The sequence below is a fragment of the Pieris napi genome, chromosome 11 (assembly GCF_905475465.1).
Source record: "Pieris napi chromosome 11, ilPieNapi1.2, whole genome shotgun sequence".
Lineage (NCBI taxonomy): Eukaryota > Metazoa > Arthropoda > Insecta > Lepidoptera > Pieridae > Pieris > Pieris napi.
In genome coordinates, this window is record NC_062244.1 from 5,768,062 (window position 1) to 5,792,998 (window position 24,937).

Here is a 24,937-nt window from a genome sequence, read left to right on the forward strand (position 1 = left end):
TTCACCTAATAAAACGAACATTTAGCGACTAGCAAATATTTTGATTAGTTCTTTCCGCTATATATTTTAATAATTTTATTGTTATATCTGATGGATATATCCGATGGTAAATTCGTATCTGACTGTTAAGGTTTTATCTATATATCTATTATAAATAAATGAATTCCTGTTCGTTTGTCTCGCTAAACTCGAGAATGGCTGAATAATTTGTGCATTGTGGTGCTGGGAAGATTTAAACGGTGGGAAACATGAATAACAAGTAAAGAAAAATACTAAAAACGACAATTGAATTTTCCAATAAAAACTGTTCCGAGGCTTGATGTCTTTTGTCTTTTGAGAAATAAAAAATTGTCACTTGGTTCTCTTACATTTACCTTCAGCAATTTTTATTTCAAAGCTGTAGTATGAGGTCCGATCACTTTGGTCTGTTTAAAAAAATATATTTAGTTTTGATACAAATATATGTAGATACTATGTTCACCAGGTCGTCATCGTTGTTAAATCTCACACTATATAAAATCTGGGATTAGATCTCAGACTTCACTTTCGTTCCATATTTAAAAATAGACCTGCCACGATTTGACACGTAACGTAGACAACAAATCTCCTATTTTCAGTTTTCTGTTTGTAGTCAGTTGTATGTAAGTCAGATGTAATAGTATTTTCTATTGCTTTGAAACACTATCTCAAAAGAAATAAATCTTTAGTGACGAAAAGTATTATTGAATGTGTTATCATAACGCATTTGTTATGAGACCGGGTTTAGCTTTTTACACGTTTAATTTAACTATGCCTTAAAGTTTTGTTGAATTTGTAAAAATGCAATAAACGGTTTATTGGTTCCAAGTAATTTTATTAACTAGCAAATTTTAAGATTATACTTTGGGATAAATATTCATGCGAATGTTTACATATTTCGTTACAAACAATATATAAGTTCGAGAAAGCAGCCCATCTTCAAGAGTCCCGTGACCCTAATAGCATATGGAGTTAAACAAATATTTCAGCGTAAGTAAAACTACATTTTTATTTATGATTTAGTTATGTTACACTAATGACTTCATTAGTAATAATCGATTGATTTAATATTACAATATTATTGATGATTAGATAGCACTTTTCTGACCGACCTGTCTAGTGATAAGAATTACTTTAAAACTAGTTATAAAATATATTCCAATCGTCTGAGAATTATATTACAAAATTTGTTTGGAAGAGGAAAAACAACTGCATAAAATTACCAAAATACAATTTATGGTTTCATGTCACGTTTAAAATAAATCAGTGGCGCTACCTTTTTAGGTCTGGGCCTCAGATTTCTGAATCTGTTTCATGATGACTAGTCTTAGGCAAGTAGGTGATCAGCCTCCTGTGCCTGATACACGCCATCGACTTTTTGGGTCTAAGACAAGCCGGTTTCTTCACGATGTTTTTAAACGTTCGAGCGAATGTTAAATGCGCACATAGAAACAAAGTCCATTGGTGCACAGCACGTCAGGTTTAGTCGAGAATTCGAGATTTGAATTCTTTATTTGAGAATTTAATACCTATAGTGTTGCTGTATTTGATTTGTTGAATCATACCTTTTGTTACTAGACTTCTGATAATGAAGTTATTTAAGATAAGGAATTGTCGCTTGACTAAGCAACGAGGCTTAGTTTTTCTATACCTAGGTCCGAAAGATTCTTCATTCTCACGTTAATTCTATGCCAATATGCTCTGTCTAAATCAGCGTGCGGTGGCACTGCGTAAGTCATTATCCAATTGTTATGTAAGCCGGCGACGACCTAAAATCAAATCTGGCTACAGACTGCCGATGTGTGCCACTACTTACAGCGGTGACCGAATGGGAACGACAAATTTTTAATACGGACGAAATATTTACGCACTAAGTTAAGTAATAAAGAACACTGATGAAGTCATGATTATAGTATAGAGTGAAGTGACGTAAATAAAAAGGGAAGTGCTGCTGCTAAAATGTCAGCCTAAAAATACATAAGATAATAATCGATGCGATCCTAAAGACAATGAATGTCAATACTCATTCAACAAGATATAATCTTTTTAATTCACCAGATATACAAAAATAATATACATTGAAATAAAAAACTAAACTTACAAACTAAAATATATTATTAAAAGGAGTCCCTTTAGGCAAGGTTCCGAAGATACTGGCAGCGTTCCCCCTTTATTTAATCTTTTTAATTTATTTTTTAGCAGTTAAGTTATTTGATATTGACGAGGTTAGTATTTATGTAAAATATACTGTTTTTTTAATCACACAAAAATAAGATTTTAAAAATAATCGCTGTGTCACTAATATTGTTTACATTATGCAAACGACCCAAATTAAATGAGGAGCTTAGCTTTTATGTTTTTTCAATATCCATTTGTATACAAATAGCTGAAAACCAAAAATACTGCATTTAAATGAGCGTTTCGCTTATCGCTCCTAATATAACCGAACCCACTAATGCGGCTAAATAGTAAAGTGCATTTGACTTTGCTGCGAGGTAGATTTCAAGGGTATTTAGAATGTGGTCAGGTTACTTTACTTGTATTTTAGCAATCGATATTCAATACAGGTGTTACTTTATATTAAGTAGAATATTTTAAATTATGCGTCTGCGTATTTTTTTATGAAAACGAGCCGGGACAGCCCATAACGGTAAGACATATTTGTAATGCTTAAAAACTCCTATAGTAAGGAAAATACTCGAAAACGAGTTCGCCATGCTGGCGTTTAGGTATAAATGATGTAACTTGGACATAATAGTACTTAACTACTTAGATATCAAAATTTATCAAGACAGAATTATCAGACCCTATCTTTTATTTAAAAAAAAAATATAAGAAATGCTTAGGTAAAACTGCTGACGCTGATTTGTGGTAAGTATTTGGAATATATAAGTTAAGCAACCTTTAGAGAAAATTTTCCATGTGTGACCACGTGCATTTGGTAGCCGTTCTAAATTCGACCGGCTTTTATACATATATCTATACTTCATATACATATCTGTTAACGTTTCAATACCGTCAAACTAATGTATACTATAAATATGAAAATAGAATCTATCTAATACCTATCTTTGCTTGATTTAGTGGTATAATGGTGTTAATGAATTACCGACGCTGTTTGAATCGGTTAGCGTTTCAAAAAGTCAACCAATCGCAAAAATGTTTTCCCCCTGCTTTCTTATAAATTAATCTTTGAATATATAGTAATTATATTCCATCACAAATTTAGTAGACGAATCTTAGTACTGCTTTATACAAATATTAAAAAATATGAATGTTAACGTGGCGTTTTTCTTCCATATACATTAGTTGGCAAGGTACATACAAAATAGTTAAACTGTTGCTCTTAAATAAACTTTCAGGAAGTGAAACAGGACAGATATATTTGTCATTGACGAATGTGGTCAAACTGAAAATGTAGGGCGTTTTACTCAGCTCCTTGTAAGAACAAAATAAAGTAAAATGCGATTAATGAATATTATTAATATCGTTATATTCAACCAGTAAAAATGCAAAAAAGAATTTGGTTTTCGAATTTTAAAAATATTCTAAATACGAATTTCATTTTTAAATTTACATTTACAGCACACATACAAAATGTACAATTAATATTTATAGAGGGCACAATCTCTTAAGACTTCAATGAAATAGGTTTTGCCATAGACAATACTAATTCAATACCATCTAAGCAAATTAAAGGAAGGTGTTAGGTAATAAGTTCTTTGGAAGATTTCTTACATTCATATCGTATAAATTCTACAGTTCAAGTAATTTACAATCACTTTTAAGGCCGTACGGTTTTCAATTAAATCTTATGAGAAAACTAGGCATGTGTTAAAATTGACAATGTACGTCGGCACACACTAATTTGATAGTTATAGTTAGATGACGTCATAACTTTTGTTAAAATAAAATAATAATTATAGAGTCAGCTTTTCTATGAAATCGTAATAGTCGATCACATAATTTAAGATTTCCTGTATCTAACATGCAAAAAGCAATAAAGTTTATCCACACGACTAAATAAAAATCTGTAATACCGTGTATTGGATAAACTATCGAGTACATTATGAAAGCTACCGATTGAAAAAGAAAAATGATTCAAACAAGATATCGATCTGTAAACATGTTTTTCAAACTAAGATGTTGCCTACTTGTACAAATAATTAATTGTTGTATCCATAATCGCGGTAACTAATGACCATAGATAAAAAATTGAGAAATGTATTCATTATCTGTGCAACCACGTGTACGCTGTGTCGCCAAATAGAAAAATTCAGAGATTATTGACCTAGAGTTGCGAGGAAAGAAGGTAATTATAGACAATTGCCAGACATTTTAGTATTTGTGCTACAATTTTTGCCAAAACATATTTTTTAAATGATTGAAAATTTTGTGTTTTATTTAACAAATCGTTTATTAACGTAAAAACCTTTTACAAATGTAAGCTAAGCTGATATTTAGTTCATATAACGTTGAAATTGATTACAATTAAGCATGTCTTTCTTTAGTTAATGTTTAATATGACAGCACTCACACATTCTCACAGTCTTCATTCAAATCGGTAACAATTGTATTAGGTGCCGTCAATAGCGTGGAATACTTACCGCGTGATAGCATTGATGTATTCTGGTGTTTACAGCGACTGAAATAGTTTTGTGACGAGCTACTGCCAAGTGGTTGTGACGTAACGGTTCAATAGATTCGTAATGCTTGAGAAATTACTTGGGTTGATTCACGACAGACGTTTTAAAATATGCTTTTATTTTTAGTCTAGACTTTTACAACGCCTATATGAGTTAAACGTTTGAAGTATTTTGTTTCCCCCTAGAACAGTGGCCTAGTGTCTTCAGCGTGCGACTCTCATCCCAGAGGTCGTCAGTTCGAACCCTAGTACCTATGGACTCGACTGTCTATGTGCGCATTTAACACTAGCTTATACGGTGAAGGAAATCGTGAGGAAACCACCTTAGACCACCTTAGCCACCTTAGACCCAGAAATTCGACAGAGTGAGTAAGGCACAGAAAGTCTGATCACTTCAGCCTTTCTGTGATTTGAACATATTAGAAATAGTAAATGATCACGAAACCAAACATATATAAATCTGCCTAGAAAATTTTAGCACGACTTTTGTTTTGCTCTTCCCTGATCGCAGAAAATAGACAATTGTTTTTTTCCTTGTTATATTCTAAACCGACGAAGGGGTTGGTTACCCCATATTTTTTAAACAAAGTTATGCATGTACTTACCAATCCAGGGATTTGTTAAACAAACGATACTTATAAATTCGTCTGAAGCTTTAATATTTTATTAAGTTATATTTACTTAATATACAGAAAATTTTAAAGAACGCGTAACTGACGGTTGTTCGAATGAATATGCAAGCGTTTCCGAAATTGTATTTAATAAAGATCTGTATTTTAAATAAATAAAGGATAAATAGATGTCTTTATTCCCATTGAAACGTCTTAAGAGACATCTCAATAAACAGTATTGTTCTATAAAATATCAGATAATATACATATAGGGAAAAGATATGAGAAAGACAAGATGACCTTATATTGTTTTTGATGCTCCGTTTGTATCTTATTTTCCTTTGAATGTCTTACTATATACACTTTTCCTTCTTGGGTTTCTCATTTGAGGCTACACTTCGATGATATTGATTACCCAGTCAAGTCCTAGATCAGGCATTAGCTGACAATATGTTTCATAATATATTATTTTAACTATATAAAATTTATTTTCAACACCCAAATATACAGTATTTACGATATTCTTAACCTACATAGTAATAATAATAATTCATAAATAGAATATAATAAAAAAGTTTGTTCCCTGTGGCAGTGTTTTACGCTGTTTTACCTATAACGCTGGCGGAATTTCCTCGCTGTATTGCGATACTTATTCGTTGAGCTAGGCAACCAACTAAAGCACCAGTTTTGGGGTAAATATATAAACATAATAAAAAGAACTATATAATATGCAAAATATATCAGGAATCGAACATCCGGGGCTATTCACCATTTATTGACCACTAAGTCACGAAGGCGGTCCGTAATACATTACATAGTAGAATAAAAACATAGGTAATACTTAAACTTTATCATTGCCATGAAGTGGGTAAGCATAATCAATTAATAATAATCTTTATAGCATATAACTTCACTCTCCGATGTGACTCAAATGATATCAACTCCCTAGAATGAGGAAAATTTAAATTTTATTCCATTGAAAAATCAATGGTTACGCAATTACTATCTAAAAGTGATTATCGCTATCAAATGCCAATAACTTAAACAGCAAGGGGTCAGATAATGGACAATTTCATCATAGGTCTCGAATCCAAGACGGAAATCGATTCGTATTGATAAACGTAATTACGATAATGCCTCTTATCTGAAACGGTTAACTTTTGTGTTCGATCCGAGAACAAAATTTCACTAGAGGTCAAATGTTTTGTTTCAAGTGTTATTTATTGGTTGTATCAACGTCACAACATACATGGGATTTTAAAATCCAGTCTAACGATAAAAAGGGAATTTGTGAAGCCTTATCTATACAAAATATATATGTGTAATATATATACAAATAAACTTGGTTAAGCTAACAGATTTTTTCGATGTGTTCTGGACTTTTATTTATTTTTAAGCTCGATAGATTTAAGTCAAATGTCCTAAGATTTTAAAACGGTTAAGTTAGTTCGAAATTAACTCTGAATACTATTCTATAGATTATTTATTAAAAACAATTGAGAGATAATATGTAAAATATATGGACTTGTTATCACAACCACAAATCATTCAGTTCATTTAGTGACCCACATTACACGTAAATTGATAATTACATATTAAGATTTCGACGGCGGCGATACGATACAATGATATGTTAAGATGTAGAATTGTAGGTATATCTATCTAAAAACATATGTGGAAACTTTTTTAAAATTTTCATTATAATTTTGGGATTTATATAATACATGCACATTAATAAATAACTTCTAAACCTTAAAGGTTAAGTAATACTACTTTGCGAGCCTGAGATAAGTTTTGATAGATTTATCGACTATAAAAATTATTACCTTTAATAAAAATTGTATATTGTGCGTTTTTATACGCTCAACGTTAGCTGAATAAAACCTATGTAATATAATATAATACGTCCTAGCCTATGTAACAAATTTAATTTATTTAAATGTGAGTTAATATGTTCTAGCACGATCTTGTAGTACTGTTATCTAAATATATAAATAAAAATTAATCGCAAAATATATTGCTATGCTCAAAACACGAAAACGGCTGGATCAATTCGAGTGTTTTAATATATTTATTGAACTCTGAGGGAGGTTTTTATGTAAAGAAAATTTTAAAAATAAGGTTTTTAGGAAACATTGAAAAATGTTCCGTATGTTGGTATGAAGCTACTAAGAAGGTAGGCTAAGTAATAAATCATATTAAGGTGAAAAGAAGTTCGCGGGGAGATAACTTGCACAATGTATATTTCTAAGAATAAGAAACAAATTTGTTCCAAACATTCATTAAACTCAGATTTTTCTATTACTTATTTCCAATACATATCAAAATTAGACGTGTTGTTTGAATAAATTCGTTATTCCGAAAGGATATACTACATGCAACATTGTATTACCCGCTCCAATCGATAACGTATCGTAAAATATGTTTATATAATAAAATTATGTATCAGTACGTGAGCCATTTATTATTAAGTATGTATTTCAAAAAGTCGGCGTTATATTTAATATAAAGACTGAAACGTACGTATTCCAAAAAGATTGCAAGATATTAAACATACATATACTAGCAACATATTATATGGATTCGTATATACCTACTGATAAAAGCTTTACTTTAAAAAAAAACTTGATAATATTAAATTCATATTTTCCAGACTTCAAATTTGGTTCTGGGTCTAAAAGTCTTAAATTTAATTAAGAAGATGATTTACGACGTTTTGTTATTTTTATTTGCTATCAAGAATTTATGAGCTATAAGATTTTAAAAGCTTTTCTTAGAATACTTACATTATGTGTTCTTCTGTTAGAAATATGTTTAGTTGATTGACAGTTAATGCAGCTTCATTGATTTTTATTGAAACTAAATCATGTTAAGGAACTCCCGAAAACCATTAAGTCAAAGGAACACCCAAATTCGTTGGTTTTCTTTTCATTTGACCACAGTTTATAAATTCACGTTACCTGCAAATATTGCAGATGGAAAAATATATTTTTCTATTTATTAATGTTTTAGATCTTAAACAATATTATTGAGTTAACTGTCATACGTATGTGTATGGCAGTTAACTCAAGTAGTAACTTGTAGTTTGTATCTAGATTCAAACAGATGAACGGGTTCTTGATCTTTATTACCCTTTGCGATAAACTTCAAAGGGAGATGACAAATAACTTTTATATCACCTAAATTAGTCTGATTGCAAATATTCATACCAATCAGACTCTTAAGACCCCGGTAGTGTCTAAATAGAGACAAATTCTAGCTTTTATGGACTTGCGGCAACATCACAACACTAATTAAACATTATGAAGTTTGATGCTAAAACCACTTGAAGCAATTGAGAGTTGTTAAAAAACCGCCTCAGTCAACTGTCATGTAATTGGCGGGAAATTTTCGACAGGTCGTAATTTAATCTGTGGTTTTGCTGTCTATTGATAGAGAAAATAGTTAAATTTTGACTTTAATTATAAATTATTTTTTTACCGTCAATGTTCAATTATTGTAATTTAATTTTTATTAATAATTGATTAAATTTCTATTATTTTATAACCAATAAATCTTTTACAACGTCCACTATCCAAGGAAATATTTAATGCACGATTAAAAAAAGTAAAGTATTCCTAAAAGCATTGACTTGTTCAACTTTTAATTGGCATAAGTAAAGGGTCGCGATTAAAAAATGTGGCCAAGTGTGTCTGTTTGCTTAATATTAAAAATAAACTTAAGTTTTTTAACTGTACCGGTTTTCAAAGCCACCTGGTTGTAATGACCCTAAATTAAAAACAAAATTGTTACAAATATTTGAAATGTTTTTGATAACGACATGTTCATAATTTGGTTTTTTAACGTTTATTTTATTATTTTTATCTAAGTATTTCATACTGGTACTTAATAAAATATTAATATCTTTAAGCACGCTTTTTGACAATTGTTTTTCGTGTTTTGTGTTTTTTTTCCATAACAATAAATCTAAGGTTATTATTATAACGAGGTTTTTATTTCGTTACCTAGAAATAAATAATAGGTACTAATGAATATTAGAAAAATATATAATCTTTTTTTTTTAAATAAGACCTGACTCAACCGCCATGTTTTTTATATCTACAAATATTGATCTCTTAAAGTGCCTACCTACGCCTAGTTCATTGAGCAAATCAGTTTAAATGATATACATTGCGCGGCTGTTTGATCTTGTAGTGACGTGATTTTTTATATTGGCATCGATAAAAATTATCAGCATGATGAAAGAACACTTGGGTCATGGGTTTCAAGTATATTAAAAAAAATAGGGTTTCTTAAAAAAAAAATTTTAGTAAAGATCTTTCTTTGGTTCTGTTCTTCAAGTCAAAGACAAAAATTACATAAATTATCAATATTTCTTAGTAATCAAAGTAATAAAGTTTTGCTTTGCGTGTGGTCGGGTGTTGGACGAATTTCACGGTCGAATAAATTTTATGGTATTTCTGAACGTTTGCGTGTTAATTGTAAATCGAATGCTTCTCGTATCGACCATTGACTGCAATATCAATTTCATTTTGGATAATATAAGAATTAGAAGCATTTAATTAACTCAAGTACAGATTCGATATGATTGAACAAATGAATAAGCCTAATAATATTATAACTAACACAATACTACTGGACTGATGACTGCCTAAATATATAATATTATTATAAAAAGTATAGGACGAATATTACCCATGACCGCTGTTAAGATGCTTTCTTAGCAAATGAAAAACACATACGTTATTTCATTAGACAATATTGTGTCTTACAAATCGTATTTTATTGATAATTGCTATCTAAGCCTTGGACTGAATACAAGAATATTTAGATATTAGGACTATTTGGAATATGTAATAATTGTCCTTATTTGGTTTAAAAAAGTATTTTTTTTATAGAAGTTTTAAAAATGATAGCGTGAATGACAGTTGAATAAATTATATGCTGCTATACTGTTACTAAATGTGCGTACCGAGAACACTGCGTACGTCAAATAAGACGAAACGGACTAATTTATTCCTTAACATTATGTCCGGTACTCTGGACTTGGATCCGCAAATTAGATTTTTTTGTAAGTTTTCACTTACTAACCCTAACTATCTATCTATGTGAAACTACTCTACTACTTTATTAAGTGTATAGTCGTTGCAGAAACTAGTAAATGTAAATATTTATGGAATCATGTTCAGTTTAGAGCAATCGTGGGTTATTCAGATTTGGCTTCCCTATGTTTATTATCATAATAAAAGCAATGACACATTGCCTCTTTTTTTGAAGAAAAGTGAAGTTATTCATAACATTTAAGTGCAAGCAAATATTTGAGCACGTTCACAAATATTGCAAAAGTTTATTATCTATTCAATATTTACGTACGTTGTGTTTATGGATGTAGTAAATTGAATAGTAATTTGTATTTGTGGGCATACATTTTCTAATCTTAATAGTCGGAACATGATTGCTTGGATGGATTTTTTGTGCAATTAACAAGTTAGAGCTTAACACTGTCGACGTGTGCCACAGGCTGATCAACATAGGTATGCATGAAATGTCTCCCCATGCCCCAAGAAGGAAATAGTCCAACTTAAAAACACATTTTTATTATTATACCAGTAATCTTTATTCCAAATACTGTTTGATTGTTTTATAAAATTTTCATAGTTTTCTATATTGATTTTAAGTAATTGATCTAGGCATAAGTGAAAATTTTAAGGCACGAGAAAGTCAGTAATTAACTGGTTTTGAATGTGTGTCAATAACGTTTAGCTAGCATCTTAATTTTTATCGTGTTGTTAATATTTCATTAAAAAAAAACATATACAATTAAATTTTAAAACTTAAAACCCACTAATTGGGGCATTGAAGCAGAAATTTGCGAAAAGTATCGTAACACACATATGTTCATACAAGTCGAGTTTCTTTCAGAAACTGTTGGAATGACAATACAATTCAATAGTAAAATCACACTGATTATATTTAATAGAAATATGGAGTTAAGCACTAAAGCAAACTAAATTAAGCAGCTTCAGATCGTTCATAATCAATTTGGCTTTAGTATTTAATTTAATAATATATTTTGTCTTTGGTAAAAAAGATAATTTCTTTCATCGCTAATTCGCGTACAACACTATGCGCTAAAATAGTTCGTGCTCGCAAAATGGTCTATGCTAAATCCGTCGTAGAGTTATGCATTGTCTCTGTTTCATTCTGCTATAACCCAGAGATCATCCTTATTTATGGCAAGATGTCAACAGCTAGTGGAGAAAATCTAATATAAATGTTGTCTTTTTCTTAAAGTGTTCTCAACAGAAGAAAATGAGTTCTTGATGCTATTTTAAATATTATTGTAATATTTTAGTAAGAACATTTTTAAATAGTATACAATATTTAGGTAGACTATTTTATTTTATTTTAGCTCTCAAACATCACAAAATTTTTAAAATGAGGACATTATACAAATATAAATACTTACGAAAATATATAGATATACTTAAGAAGAACGAACTTAAGAAGGCGCAGGCGCAGCTCTAACCCGGTCCATACCACTTCCTCACAATCGAGTAGCCCGTATTATTTAATTTTACATCGTCTAGTTTAGCGCTAATTTTTAATTTAAATACATGTGACCGTGTCATCCTAAACTCGTGACTTGCTGGTCTAGAAATTTTTATATGTAACTTGTAAGCGAATTGTGTCAAATATACCACCGCTACAACCGCTACGAGCATAGACAGCAGACCATTCCTGGCATTTAAAAATAAATTTGTATGAAAGGAACTGCTTACCTATACATTCCTTGTCTTATTTGTTATTGAGGTGACTAATTCATTCCTTAAAAGTAATTTAAAGATGATTCGAAAACGTATCAACAAACATTTAAAACTCATAAAGAAATACAATGGAAAATATAAAAACTGGAAATGCGATAACGGAGGTGAATGACCTGTGACGTATGATAAACAGAATTAGCCATGGCAATTAGGAAGCTAGAATATTTTGAGATGACACCTTTTTTCGGCAAACATTTTGGCAGCATCGACACTCGTTTGAATACTTTGAAGTTAACTTCCCGGAACCTGTTGTTTTTAACTGTTGTCTTATTTCCCGTTTTGGAGTATTGCTCAAATCTTATTTAAGTACTGGCTTACGGCTACTTTATCTGGTTATCAATTGGCCATAGACAAACGAAATGTTTAAAGGAGGAACCTCCTTAGTTTCGTTTAAGTTAATTATGCGACTTAAAGAAAAAATTACGTCTATTATAAATATATATAGAATATTTATATGTTTATACTATGTATTTGGTAACGATAAATGTATAACATTATTAAGTCGCGTCAAATTCGTGAAAGAGGACACCTGTCAAAGGAAATTCTCGACAATCTCGCGGATTGCGTCATGTTCCGTTAAATGTATCGAATGCGTTTACACCTTAAGTGCACTGACATTTCCCTATAGACTCGGAGATAGATGCGATATGCTTTTCATATTCGAAGGTTTACGACTTGTATCGTGCACGAGAGAAGAACATAACAAAGGTAAGAATATAGTTGTCTTTTTTCATACGAGTTCTTCGAAAGTTTTTATCAAAAAAAAAAAAAATTATGTAAGTTAGGTGTTCGTAAGTATCTGCTCAATTTTGGGTTGAGTTTACGACCTAAAGTACAATATTATGTTACATTTCAATATACTTAAGCTCTTGAGCTAATCCCATTGATCTCAGACGAATGCGAATCAGTGTTAACTTGTTCAGAGCAAGGTGTGAGTTGACACGTGATAAGATATGACGTGTTTGCATAAGCATACCATAGAGTGTATTGTTACCACGCCTTTGGCATAGCGACAGAATTTTTTTTTAATTTCTCTTTATTGAATGTTTATTTTAGAATATTACAAGGAAACATAATGTATAGTAATAATATATCAACAAACTTCCATAATAATAGCTAGTTTGGTCAACGAACTAATCTATTTGATCACTTCTAATTTCAAACCATAGACAATGTTAAATTGACTCGCATCCAGAATATATTGTAGCGACAGACTATAATAATAATTAAAACGTGACAGATTATAAAATATGATCGAATTTATGAAACTGGCAAGTCAATTTCACTTTTATTATTTCGGCTATATTTTAAATGTCACTTTCAAGATTGGAATGACGAAATTTTATTTAGAGGCGGTTATTGTTGTCTATTTCTAGCCATCCCTTGCGCTTAAGATTGTTATGTGTAGTCTTTGTTATAACTTGAAACAACACTACACGTAAAAATCAAAATGATGTTATGGGAAAAATAAAAACATCTCAATACAAATTAAATGAATAATTTTCTAAAAATACGGGCTTACCCTCTTATCTTCGAGTTAAGACAAATTCAATAACTTATTATGTTTTTATTAACCAAGGTCAATGGTTTATTGATTACAATTTGTTTATTTATTGAGAACACTTCTTGCTGCATTAATTATTAATTATACCGATTGCAATTGCATTTCACAATATACTAACAATGTATCTAATTCAAGTTGAATTAACAGTTTCGTTGCAAAACGGTGACCTTATCGGACCTAGTAATTTGTTAAAAGCAAAACGAAAGGTCATTAATTCGTGTGGTTTGAGATGTCAATTATGATCCGTTCAATCATTCTTCGCTAATTCATTCAGGATCGAATGACAGATTGATGAGTGAGATTGAAGCTTGTTAGCGGCTGTCCGCCAGTTCATCAACAATGGTTATGATTTCTTTCTTAATTAATGTACAAAAAACGTAAATCATTTTTTTGTTAGTGATGAGTTAATAGTGGTTTGATTTTTTAAAAGATGATGCCATTATTTTTACTTACTGAATTTGATAATTTATAGAACGTAGAGATGCGTTTAGTTTTTCGTTAGTTTAAATTTAAAAAAGTTTAATTCTAAAACACAATTTAGTCTTTGCTTGTTATTTTGGCAGTTTTATTTCCTTAAAGTAAATACAAGTTAGTTGTTTTACTATTATTGTCAATGTTTTGGCAAGTGTCAAGTTTATCAAGTGACACAAGAAATATGAAAACACAATATTCAACGGCTATTTGTGATTTTAAGTACGTTTATTAATACTTCATGTATGTAACGTTTGGCAGCTTTGTAACCTATTTTGTGTCCTTTTGAATTGTTACTTAAAATTTCGAAATTGAATGATTAATGAATCAGAAGCAATCAAGAGTAAAAGAATCCGCACTTTGGCACGAATTAATTCTTTCAATAATGAAAGTCGTGGCCCCAATACAGCAAAGGGAGATAACTTTTGATTCACCAGTGACTTTGCAGAAAGTTTTGTAATTTGTAATTAATTTAAGTTTAGTAGAATTGAAAGTAAAGTTAATAAAAGACTCCCAAGATGTAAGATAACGTTACTCATTTCGAAAGATCCATGTTTTATTTGTATCGATAAAAGTCTTTAAAACACATTTAAAATGATAACGAAACAGTAACAGAAATCTGAGGCCCAGACCTAAAAGTATGCTAAATAATAAATAAATCAGTGGTGCTACACCTCTTTAAGTCTTAGCGTCAGATTTCTGAATCTGTTTCATGATCATTTTCAATATAACAGGCAAGTAGGTGATCAGCATCCCGGTTTCCTTACGACGTTTTCCTTCACCGTTCGAGCAAATGTTAATTGCACATAGAATGAAAGTCGATTGGTGCACAGCCGGGGATAGAACCTACGACCTCAGGTATGAGAGTCGCACGCTGAAGCCACTAGGCCAACTCTGCTCTCTAAAAGTATGCTACTGGTGTTTTTAAGTACAAAATACCTGTACGTATAACTCGCAGAGTTGAAAGGTATTATAAGTAAGGTGAAGAAAGCTGATCACTTATTTGTCTATAAAAAAAAAAATAAGTGAAACTGATAGCTGTGCTTCAAAAGTGACTTGAGGCAGCTTTTTTTTAAAGCTTAGGCCTTTGGCTTTTTAATTGTATTTGCAATTTAAAACATATTTCACAATCTAATCATTAAAAGAATATTTTCTTCTGGGATTAAAAATATATATAATTCAATTTATTAAATATTACTTACTTCGATAGCGCGGTAATACAAAGTGAGCCTCCAAAACTATAAATTTTTTATCTCATTACAGTTGATTTATTTGTAAATCAAATGAAGAATATATCTTGATGGGACGAAAATTAAACACCAATTTAAGCTTTTCGTCTGTCAATTTCTACGCTTCCTAAAACATCTTTATTTATTTTCTCCAAATCGATATTGGACTTTAGTAATTTTGTTTTAGAGCTCAAAACTTACTAACGCATTTTCAAATCATTTAACAGATACTGTGAAGTGATGTTCGCGGTTGTTAGGTTTAGAAATAAAAGAGTTTGATTATTTTCGTGGTTTGCCGTGAAAACAACAAATACCAAGTGTTAAAAGAATTCTACCGTTTGCATATTATAGCTCAATTTAAGCATGAGTTTGCATTTTCTATACAGATAAAAGGTTTTTCAATACACAATTATCACGTTTCATCATGATTCTATTAATAATCATATTTACATATATCAATTTCAAACTTAGTCAATTTATCGCCGCAATCCTATTAATAACAACATTGAATTGTTTCAGATTGTGATACGGATTCCGCAAACCTCACATTGTGGTGTAAGCTACACCGGTGGTGCAATATTAGTGCATTATGTATTACATGAGCTGCAAGCATCGATACACAAAACGAACTGACACCTGAAGATAAAAACGAAACTGTCAATGTCACAAATATTAGATTTACGGGTCGGCTACACGTGACGGATTAATGCAATGACAGACAGAACGTAGGGTCGTATTGTGTGAGGTCGGGTGCGTGTTATGCGCACAGTTTGAGCAGTGACGGCGAACGGGCGGCTGCAATGGGCGCGGCGCGCCATGCGTCCGCGTTCGCGCCCGCTGCGCTTGCTTCTGGCGGCGCTGGCGTTAGCTACGTGCGCGGCGGCTCCGGCGCCCGAGCCGCGCGCGCAACGCTCGGCGAACCTAAGCCATATTACGGGCACCTCGCGTACAATACAGATGTTCCTCAAGAATCGCTATCTTCAGCTTCTGCCGGATGGCACCGTCAACGGCACCACAGACGGCAACAGCGTTTACAGTAAGTCAGTTTTGTATTCATTATTTCAATAAGTATTAGTTAATGATATCTATGAAAATGTGATTTTCTTCTAATGCCTGTGAAAAAAAGGGAATCACAACCTATATCAAAAAACTATTGGGTACATACGGAAGTCATACTTAGCGCTAAGTTTGGACTGAATCTTACCTTAAGACACTCAAGTATATAGTATTGTCTTTTATTGATATAACTTTTACACATGTAAAGGAAACATTTTTTTTACCGGATTCTAATCTCTGTCCTCTATCCGCGAAAATAGAGAACACCGTGAGCCATTTCTGCCAAAACCCTCCATGTTTTAGTCGATACCAACTCCGGGGAAATAAATACAGATAATAACAACTTTTTCTACAGCTTTAATACTTTTTGACATTCAACAGATTTTGTCTTCAGTCACCGTGACCACGCACGCTGTAAAGCACGCGAAACGTCGGTTAAATTTAAAATTATGTAAAATAATTGTAAATTTATAATAATACATAACTTCAATCCGGTAAAAAAAATTGTTTCACTCGAGTATAGTAAACCATCACAGGTAAGCGATACGGATACCCATCAATCTTCGTCCAAATAAATAAACAGGCTAGGTGTGTCGATGGTGATATACCACATTAAGAAGTTGCAGGAATTCTGACTAAAACTCTATTAGATCCAATATCTGCAGGTGGGCGGCAGGTTACTTCTGATTAGTATTATAATCCATTCAAACTATATATTTATCTAATCTATTATGTAAAATACATAAAATGCTAAATAGAAAAATATGTGCCATAAATCTTAAACTATAAAACATATAAATTTGTTAAACTAATAAAAGTAGATAATAATAAAATTGCCTAGACGTTTTTGCTACTTAAGATCTAAACACTAGAAAAACTAGTCGAATTAAAATTTTAGTAGGCACTTAAATGTGGGGCAACTATAACGACAAAAGTGATTCAAATCTAATGGTTGCAAAACGGGTGCGATAAAATAAAAATTAAGAATGAATTATCATAAATTTATGCAAGCATAAATTGTATTTGGACGCATTGAACAATAAATTAAGCCATTGACAGTTGAAGCAATATTTTGTTTAAATTATTTCGTTTTTGTTTAAGATTTAAATTTTATTATTACTGTATAATACCAAAGATAATGATCTGCTGGAAGCGGCTGTTTCTAACAAATACCTCGGATGACGTAGAGGAGCCAAGTTCATTTTCTTTAAATACTCGCAAACTTGCAGGACATAGTATCCTTACAGTAGAAACTTTTATCTTGATAACCCATCAACCAATTGAAATTGATAAAAAAAAATATGTTTATTATGGAACAAGATACAGGTATAACTTATTCCACGTCATTAAATTTGAATTTGTAGGCATCCCTACTCATCGTAAAGAAGACAGAGGGTGTAGGCCGAGAGAAAAAGCCGCCGTAAAAAACTCTCGGTACTCTTTTCTTAAAACATTGATACATAAAGAGACAACGGATACAGGTGTTCGTATCATCTCGACGTCAATCGTTCTACAGCTGAGCATTTTTAAGGCATTTCCGAACCAATTCCACTTAGGGTATAACAAGAAAAGAGCGTACCAATACTTCAAAAGGCCGGCAACGCACTTGCGAGCCCTCTGGCATGAGTCACCACCTAACATCAGATGAGCATCCTGTCCGTGTACAGTTCTGTATAAAAAAAAGGTGTTAATGATGTATCAACTCCGTTTCATTTAATTATGTCATTTGTATTATATTTCTGTACATGTATTTGTTAATAAATAAATAAATAAACTACTTACATTAATCTCGATAGTTAAGACATTGAAAATATTACTAATGGTCTTAACGCATGTTCTAAGAATTAATTGGAATGTTTTAATCTATTTTTTGCTCATGCTAATTCGGCTTAATAGCAACCAGACCGGGGGTAGACACGTTGCGTATTTTAATGAGTCTAGACACTCGCGTGACTTATGACAGAATACACTATCTTACATTTTAATAACGCGTTATATATTAGTTTAGTATCTAACGATAAAGTTGTTTATTTTTTAATTTAATGACGAGATTTAAGATTCATAAAACGTATTTAACGTTATTATTAAATAGCTATAATTATATTTGTTCTATTTTCAAAAGTTTAATTATCGTAAAACAAAAGAAAATCGAATCTGTGCAATTTTTAATAATTTATGTATTTCAAAATAAATAGACTTATTTAGATAATCAATGCTCAGTAAGTTGTGCTTAGCTCATATCAGCAAGAGTATATGAAAAATACTTCTTTTACAACGTAGTTAATTAGCTATTATAAAACAACGCAACGATTTTAGTCCAAGCCTGAAACAAAAAATTGGAAAGTGTGGTTTTCTTACAACTGGTCAATTATAACTGTATAAGATCTTAAATTCAATCTCAAATATAATTACACCGTTGTTGGCTGCTGTCAAATTGTAATAATGACTCTATTATCATTTGAAGAGCCTAGAGCGATTCATAGGTGGTCTGTCTTGAATATGGGTTTATTCGAATAAATGCTTAAACAAATTACTATACTTTCAAATTTCAGATACTTTTAGACAATTTCAAATTAAAAGTGCTTTTTGCAATGATCGTAATATATTCAACGATTTCTACTCCCAAGAGAGAACACCTACCTTCGTAGACCTTGCGATGCGTCACTCCAGCAATATATGACCCAGCAGACAAGTTCTAAAATATTCCAAAGTGTGCCTTCCAGTTCTGTCTTCCACAATTGTCTTAAGGTGGCCAGTTACAGCTTTGAAGTCACAAAAATTTTTTTAAATGTCATACAATTTCATTAACATATCTTGTTAACATATATTTTCTTAGGGAAGTAGATGATCAGTTTTCTGCGCCTCTATCTAAAACATTGTTTCGCCATGATTCCCAGTTTTATGCAGGACGCATTGTGCATACCCACAGGACCCCAAAATGACATTTACGTGTGAACTGATATGTATTTTTAACATATTAATAAGATACAAGACTTCTTTCGTGTTTCGATTTAAATTCCAAACGTAATAATATCGAACCGTTTTGAACAGATCATTTTGCATATTAAGGTGTCTCCGAATCAGGTTTTCTAATCGCATGCAATGTTGGACTTCTGTGCTTCAAGTCATTTGTCATTGGATAGTTATGTTGTATTTTAAAGAAAGGCTGTGTTTTTGTTTATATAGTATACGAACTTTGTCTTACTATAAAAATTGGGATATAAAGACTTCCTTTTTTCCCGATCACTTGCGTCACACACGTAATACTATGCGGTTTAAATAAAAATTATATATTTTAGTATCACATATTTAAAAATTCATAATCCCGACTTGACTGGTCTTGTGAAATGAAAAATTGACTATATATAACAAACTAATTTAATCTTGATCTGATCAAGTAGTAATATCGTTCAGCTAAACCACTTTTTTTGTTTCGATTATAGCAATCAATCTTAATTTTGAGAACATAATTATCGTTAAGAGTTAATATCGATGGGTTATTAATGCTAAAATTAATTGTACGCCTCTTTCGTTAATATCACTCTGAGTTATTGGTAATAACAATTCTTCACGATTCTGCTTCTTAATTATTAACAGTTTTATTAATAGTATTTTAATGACAATATGGAAATTATTACATTATCGAACAGCGTGGATAAAGAAGAATGTGTCTCAGAAAAGGACTTTCTGACACTCCCCTTGGACTTACGGATCTTGTAATATTATTACGTCGTAGTAAGAATAACTGATTTCAAGGAACCGAATTGGCAATCGTGGACCCTAAACCTTGAAAAACTATATACCTAAACATTCCTCATGAATCATTTGATATTGGTGAAAACCGCAATAAATTACGTGCAGTTATTTTATTTTATCGTGAACAGACATATATAGAGACGAAGTTGTACTTGTTATTAATTAATTTAATATAGACATATGATGTGGCTGACATTTTTGCATTATTAAAATTTTCTTTCTCTTTTGTCTAAAACTCAATTATATATTTCTCATCGTTTTTTCGTTAGCGTTTGTAGGAAAGCGTTTTTTTTTCACCTTTGCAAATCTGACTAACAGAAAAAAGTATTTTCATTTTTCTGGTTATTATATAGCCTATGGCACTTACAAATAACGTGGCTTTCTATTGGTAAAACTATTTAGTTCTACTTTCAAAGCAAAGTTCACCTCTTTTTTATTTCAGTATAGCCTACATTCCAATGTTCATCCCAATTATATCACCACTAGTGAAAGTATGTATAATCAAATTTCTGCCAATTTATGCAATACGTAGTACCGTATAGAATGCAATTGAAAATGTGTCATATCCGAAAATTATATAATTTCAAGAGCGGTGCAAAGTAGCTTTTGAGTTTATGATTTTAGCCTGAAATTATAGAGGATCAAAGAGTAAGTCCATAAATTCGTCACCGCCACAGATATGGTACCTATTTTTGTTTATCTAACATCTGAAGTGGGAAGAACAATAAAGAGTATTTTGTTTGCATGTTTTTGTTTTAGATTCGATCAGCCATACACAAATGCTCGTAAATCTATCGTTTTCAAATGTCTCAGCATTTTATGCTACATATTTTGATATTTTATTTTGTGGTGAAACAAATTCTAAATAAATCTTTTTGAATTACAATAAAGAGTGGGACGATTTGAAGGGAATTATTGAATGTTCATTTTTTAAATTTGATTTCATAATTTCTCAAACTTCAAAGTTTTGTTTTTGAGAAAGAAGCTTTAAGTCATTGTCAATTGTCATATTTTTAAATTCCAAATTTAAATTAAATTAGATAAAAAGGGGGCCTGTTAGCCTAGCGGTCTTATTAAGTTGCAGCTAGGTGAGGGGTACCGGGTTCGATTCCCGGTTCGAGGGCAAGTTTTAATTTAATTTAAATTTGTTCTCGGCCTTTGGGAGGGTTGTGCGGTACCGGGCGAGTGCCTAAACCGTACATGGAGGACATGATCGAATTTCTAAGGCAAAAAGCACGAATGATAAAAATCTCATACTTGACGCTGGCTAATGCACAAACCGTGCCAGAGCCATAAAAAAAAAAAAAATTAGATAAAAAAGTACTTGTCAAAATTGGGTTGATTGCGACATTGCTTTTGTGATTTAGGCGTAAATTATTGATATTTGTCGAATATTTATAACTATATTAAAAATGTATCATGACGCATATCAGACCACACAGCTAGTATTTGTAAAGATCATAAACAGTAGAAAACTTGGCATACATTTGTCAGTCTGTACACCGTTCAGGAAACAAACGTGCAATTCAAAAAATTTACGACACACGACTTGTGGATACGTCACAGATTATAATATTCAGTTGCGGAGCTATTAAAGCACTTTCATATCGTAATAAAATGTGCCCTAGAAATTTTCATGTTGTTAATGTATATTTAGAAGTCACAAATATTATCAACCTTATTTTATAATGTGATTATATATTATTTTTTTATATCATACATCACGTTTAAGATTTATAGGCACAAATATATATTACCTATTTACTAAGTTACCTTTTGTATTAGATATTTACTTTCTGTAAGTGTAATTTTATCGATTGGTGTCAGGCTCGCTATATAATATTAAGAGTGAAATAAAACAGTGACAATAAAATAGACGGTATTTTAATAAATTGGCCAGGGGAAGCCACTTCAAATATACATAAAAGCGTTTTTCCAACGGGCTACTATTTCTACATACACTGTGTTAATGCTCTAATTCATAGGAAAAGCATTAAAGTCGTATTCTTGGTCTAGACTTCGCAATAAGTTCTAACAATAGTATCTGGCATTTATTACGAAATTTTGAAAATTTAAAATGCTCATTGCATTAAAATCTTATTAGACTTTGATAATAATATAAAAGATATGAACTTGTGTTCAAATTGCCCGCAAATTTACCAATTTTAAATACAGTTTTATCACTAAAAAATAAAGGATTTTCAAGAATATGAGGAAAACGTAAGCCATGGTTGAAAGACCCTTAACCTGCAAACCTAATTAACCGAAAAGGAGTCCATACAATCTGAGAAAATCGTGACTAAGTGGCAAAAACTTACCGCTAAATCTCTCAAACCAATAATTGATATAATCAGAGGAGCTCATATTCAGACTTCATACAAACTTAAATTCCTCGACATCGGTTCATTTGAAAATCAGACGTATTCAATTAGAATACAGTTTAGTTTCGACTATTTAGTATATTGACCTGAAGTCGCAAATGCCATTTTGTACGCAATTAACAGAATACGAAGAAAAGTGGTGATAACTTTGAAGAAACCTTTACACTTTTTAATCGAGGCTTTAAAATGGTGTGCTGATTTAAGTTTTCGTATTTTAAGCAATAGCAATTGGCTAGGAAAAGGTAGTAAAATAAAACTCTATATACTCTACATATACATGTGTAAAGTAAAGTAAAAGTAAAAAATCATTTAATCATATAGGTAACATAATTTACACTTATGACTCGTCAGTAAAGAAATACATATTAATGCTTCTAATTTTACATTTACTGCCAGTTCTCAAATCAAGGGCGTAGAACGGGAGAGAAGAACTGGCAATAAACTCTCCGCCACTCTTTTTAATCGCCATTTTTTTTGTTTTACAAAATCTTTGTAAGGAGCTGCAACCATTACACCATGTCCCATGTGACATTTTAAGTAAGTGTGGATACGTCTAATTAATAAAATAAATGGGAATGCTTTGTATTATGGAGGACTTTTGTTTTGGTGGTTTATAATAAACTAAATATATAGGTACACACAAAAAGTGCGTGAACTGATTTCGAAAATGTTTTCTGTGTAGCTAGTAAACACGCGTTTTATCTTACTCTAAAATAATATTTAACTTTACTGTTAGATATCAAAGATTCAATAGATCAAACTTTTGCATAATATAAGGCTACAAACTCATTTAATTGTAGTAAATACCACTTTAATGTTAACTAACTTTCCCTCACAATAAATTAACTGATAATAATTTAACTTTAATGTCAATAAACAATTATAGGTCGTATGTACATAGTATAAAGTTACGAAATTGGCTTGAAACCTTTACTAAGATCGCAGAACAGATTTTTGTAAACTCTCCTTCATGTAGGAAAATATTGTGAGGAAACCAGCATGCCTTATACCCAAAAATCGTCGCGTGTCTCAGGTGTTATTGAGAAAAATAAATGAACAAGAACACATACAATAATGTAAGCTAAAACAAAGGATTGTATGGCCACTGGTTGTGATCATTTTAGATCTATATCTACTCGTATATAGATATTTTATCTACTTCACTTATATTAATTATTGCATACCTAACTGTCGATGTATGTCAATCGAAGCAGTTTGCACTATTTTTTATTAATATAACAAGATTATTATTGTAATATCACTAATAAATATTTCGTAAATCAATTTTCTAAGACCAAAGATCCCAATACCAGATAATTTTCTCGACTTGGTTAGTAATATCCGTCACTGTGTCCAAAATATCTGAAGAAATAAAATTTATGCCACATTAATTCCTAAATTATAAGTAATTATTGCATTTGATTGTTTAAAAAAACACAGGTTCACTAAAACATTACAATGGCGCCAATTCCCGCGCATGCGTTAGAGATACGCTGCCACAGATAAGTAAACAAAAAACTTAGAATATACCATAGACATGGCGGGTTTCAATGCTGTCCATTAGTAAAAGTTAATTGTTAAAATATATGTATAATGTTCATTAATTTAAGTAAATAATTCTGCTTTAATAATAAAATAGTAATGAATTGGATGAAAGATGTTTATCTCTCTCGTGTTTTAAGATTATAACTTTCAAGTTGGATTACTGTGAATTATAAACACTGTGCCATTCGTATAATAATTTACTGCATTTTTATACATATTATTCGGGCTAAGATTGATGATACAGACACTTTAATAGCCGATTTACACCTGGTAGTGATAAAATTTCGCTTTTGATTTGTGATACGACGTTTTAATAAGTTATTAATACATTTTAGATTGTTATCAAACCAAAACTGTTTTTAAATTTTGAATACCTGCTATATTTTAATAAATACTCGATGTTATATATTTCTATATTTTAGACTCCCCGTGGTTGTATTAAAATGTTAAGCAAACTACTAGTTTAACGGATCATTAACACAAACACGCAAATAAAACAAACTTCTAAAATTGAAACAGCTGCAGCATTGCGATTGTAGCTTATTACATACATTTTTTATAAGATATAAGATTATAAACTATAGTTGGATTTCCAGTAAAACAATAATTGTTTAGAAGGATATACAAGTTGCACTATATATACTCAATAACCTTGAAGGATATATAATAGGTTTTAAAGATATTGAAATATTGGTAAATGCCAGAATTTTATTTTTCACCTAACTATTTGCTAATTTGGATTTATATTTGTAATCATTAGACGAATTATAAATATATTCCATTAATCCTTCGCTTTGTATTACTTTTGGTATATTAAGGCAGGTTTAATATAAT

The 24,937-nt window shown here is 31.1% G+C and overlaps 1 protein-coding gene across 6 annotated transcripts in view; it reads left to right on the forward strand.

Moving 5' to 3' along the window:
* LOC125054096 (fibroblast growth factor 22) overlaps positions 1-24,937 on the forward strand; it is a 154,989-nt gene that overhangs the window by 16,479 nt on the left and 113,573 nt on the right. For all 6 annotated transcript variants that reach the window (XM_047655780.1, XM_047655777.1, XM_047655775.1 and 3 more), the window contains one exon: positions 15,885-16,401. In XM_047655780.1, coding sequence (XP_047511736.1) covers positions 16,182-16,401 — 220 coding nt within the window. In that variant the 5' untranslated portion in view covers positions 15,885-16,181. The remainder of the gene's footprint in view (positions 1-15,884; positions 16,402-24,937) is intronic.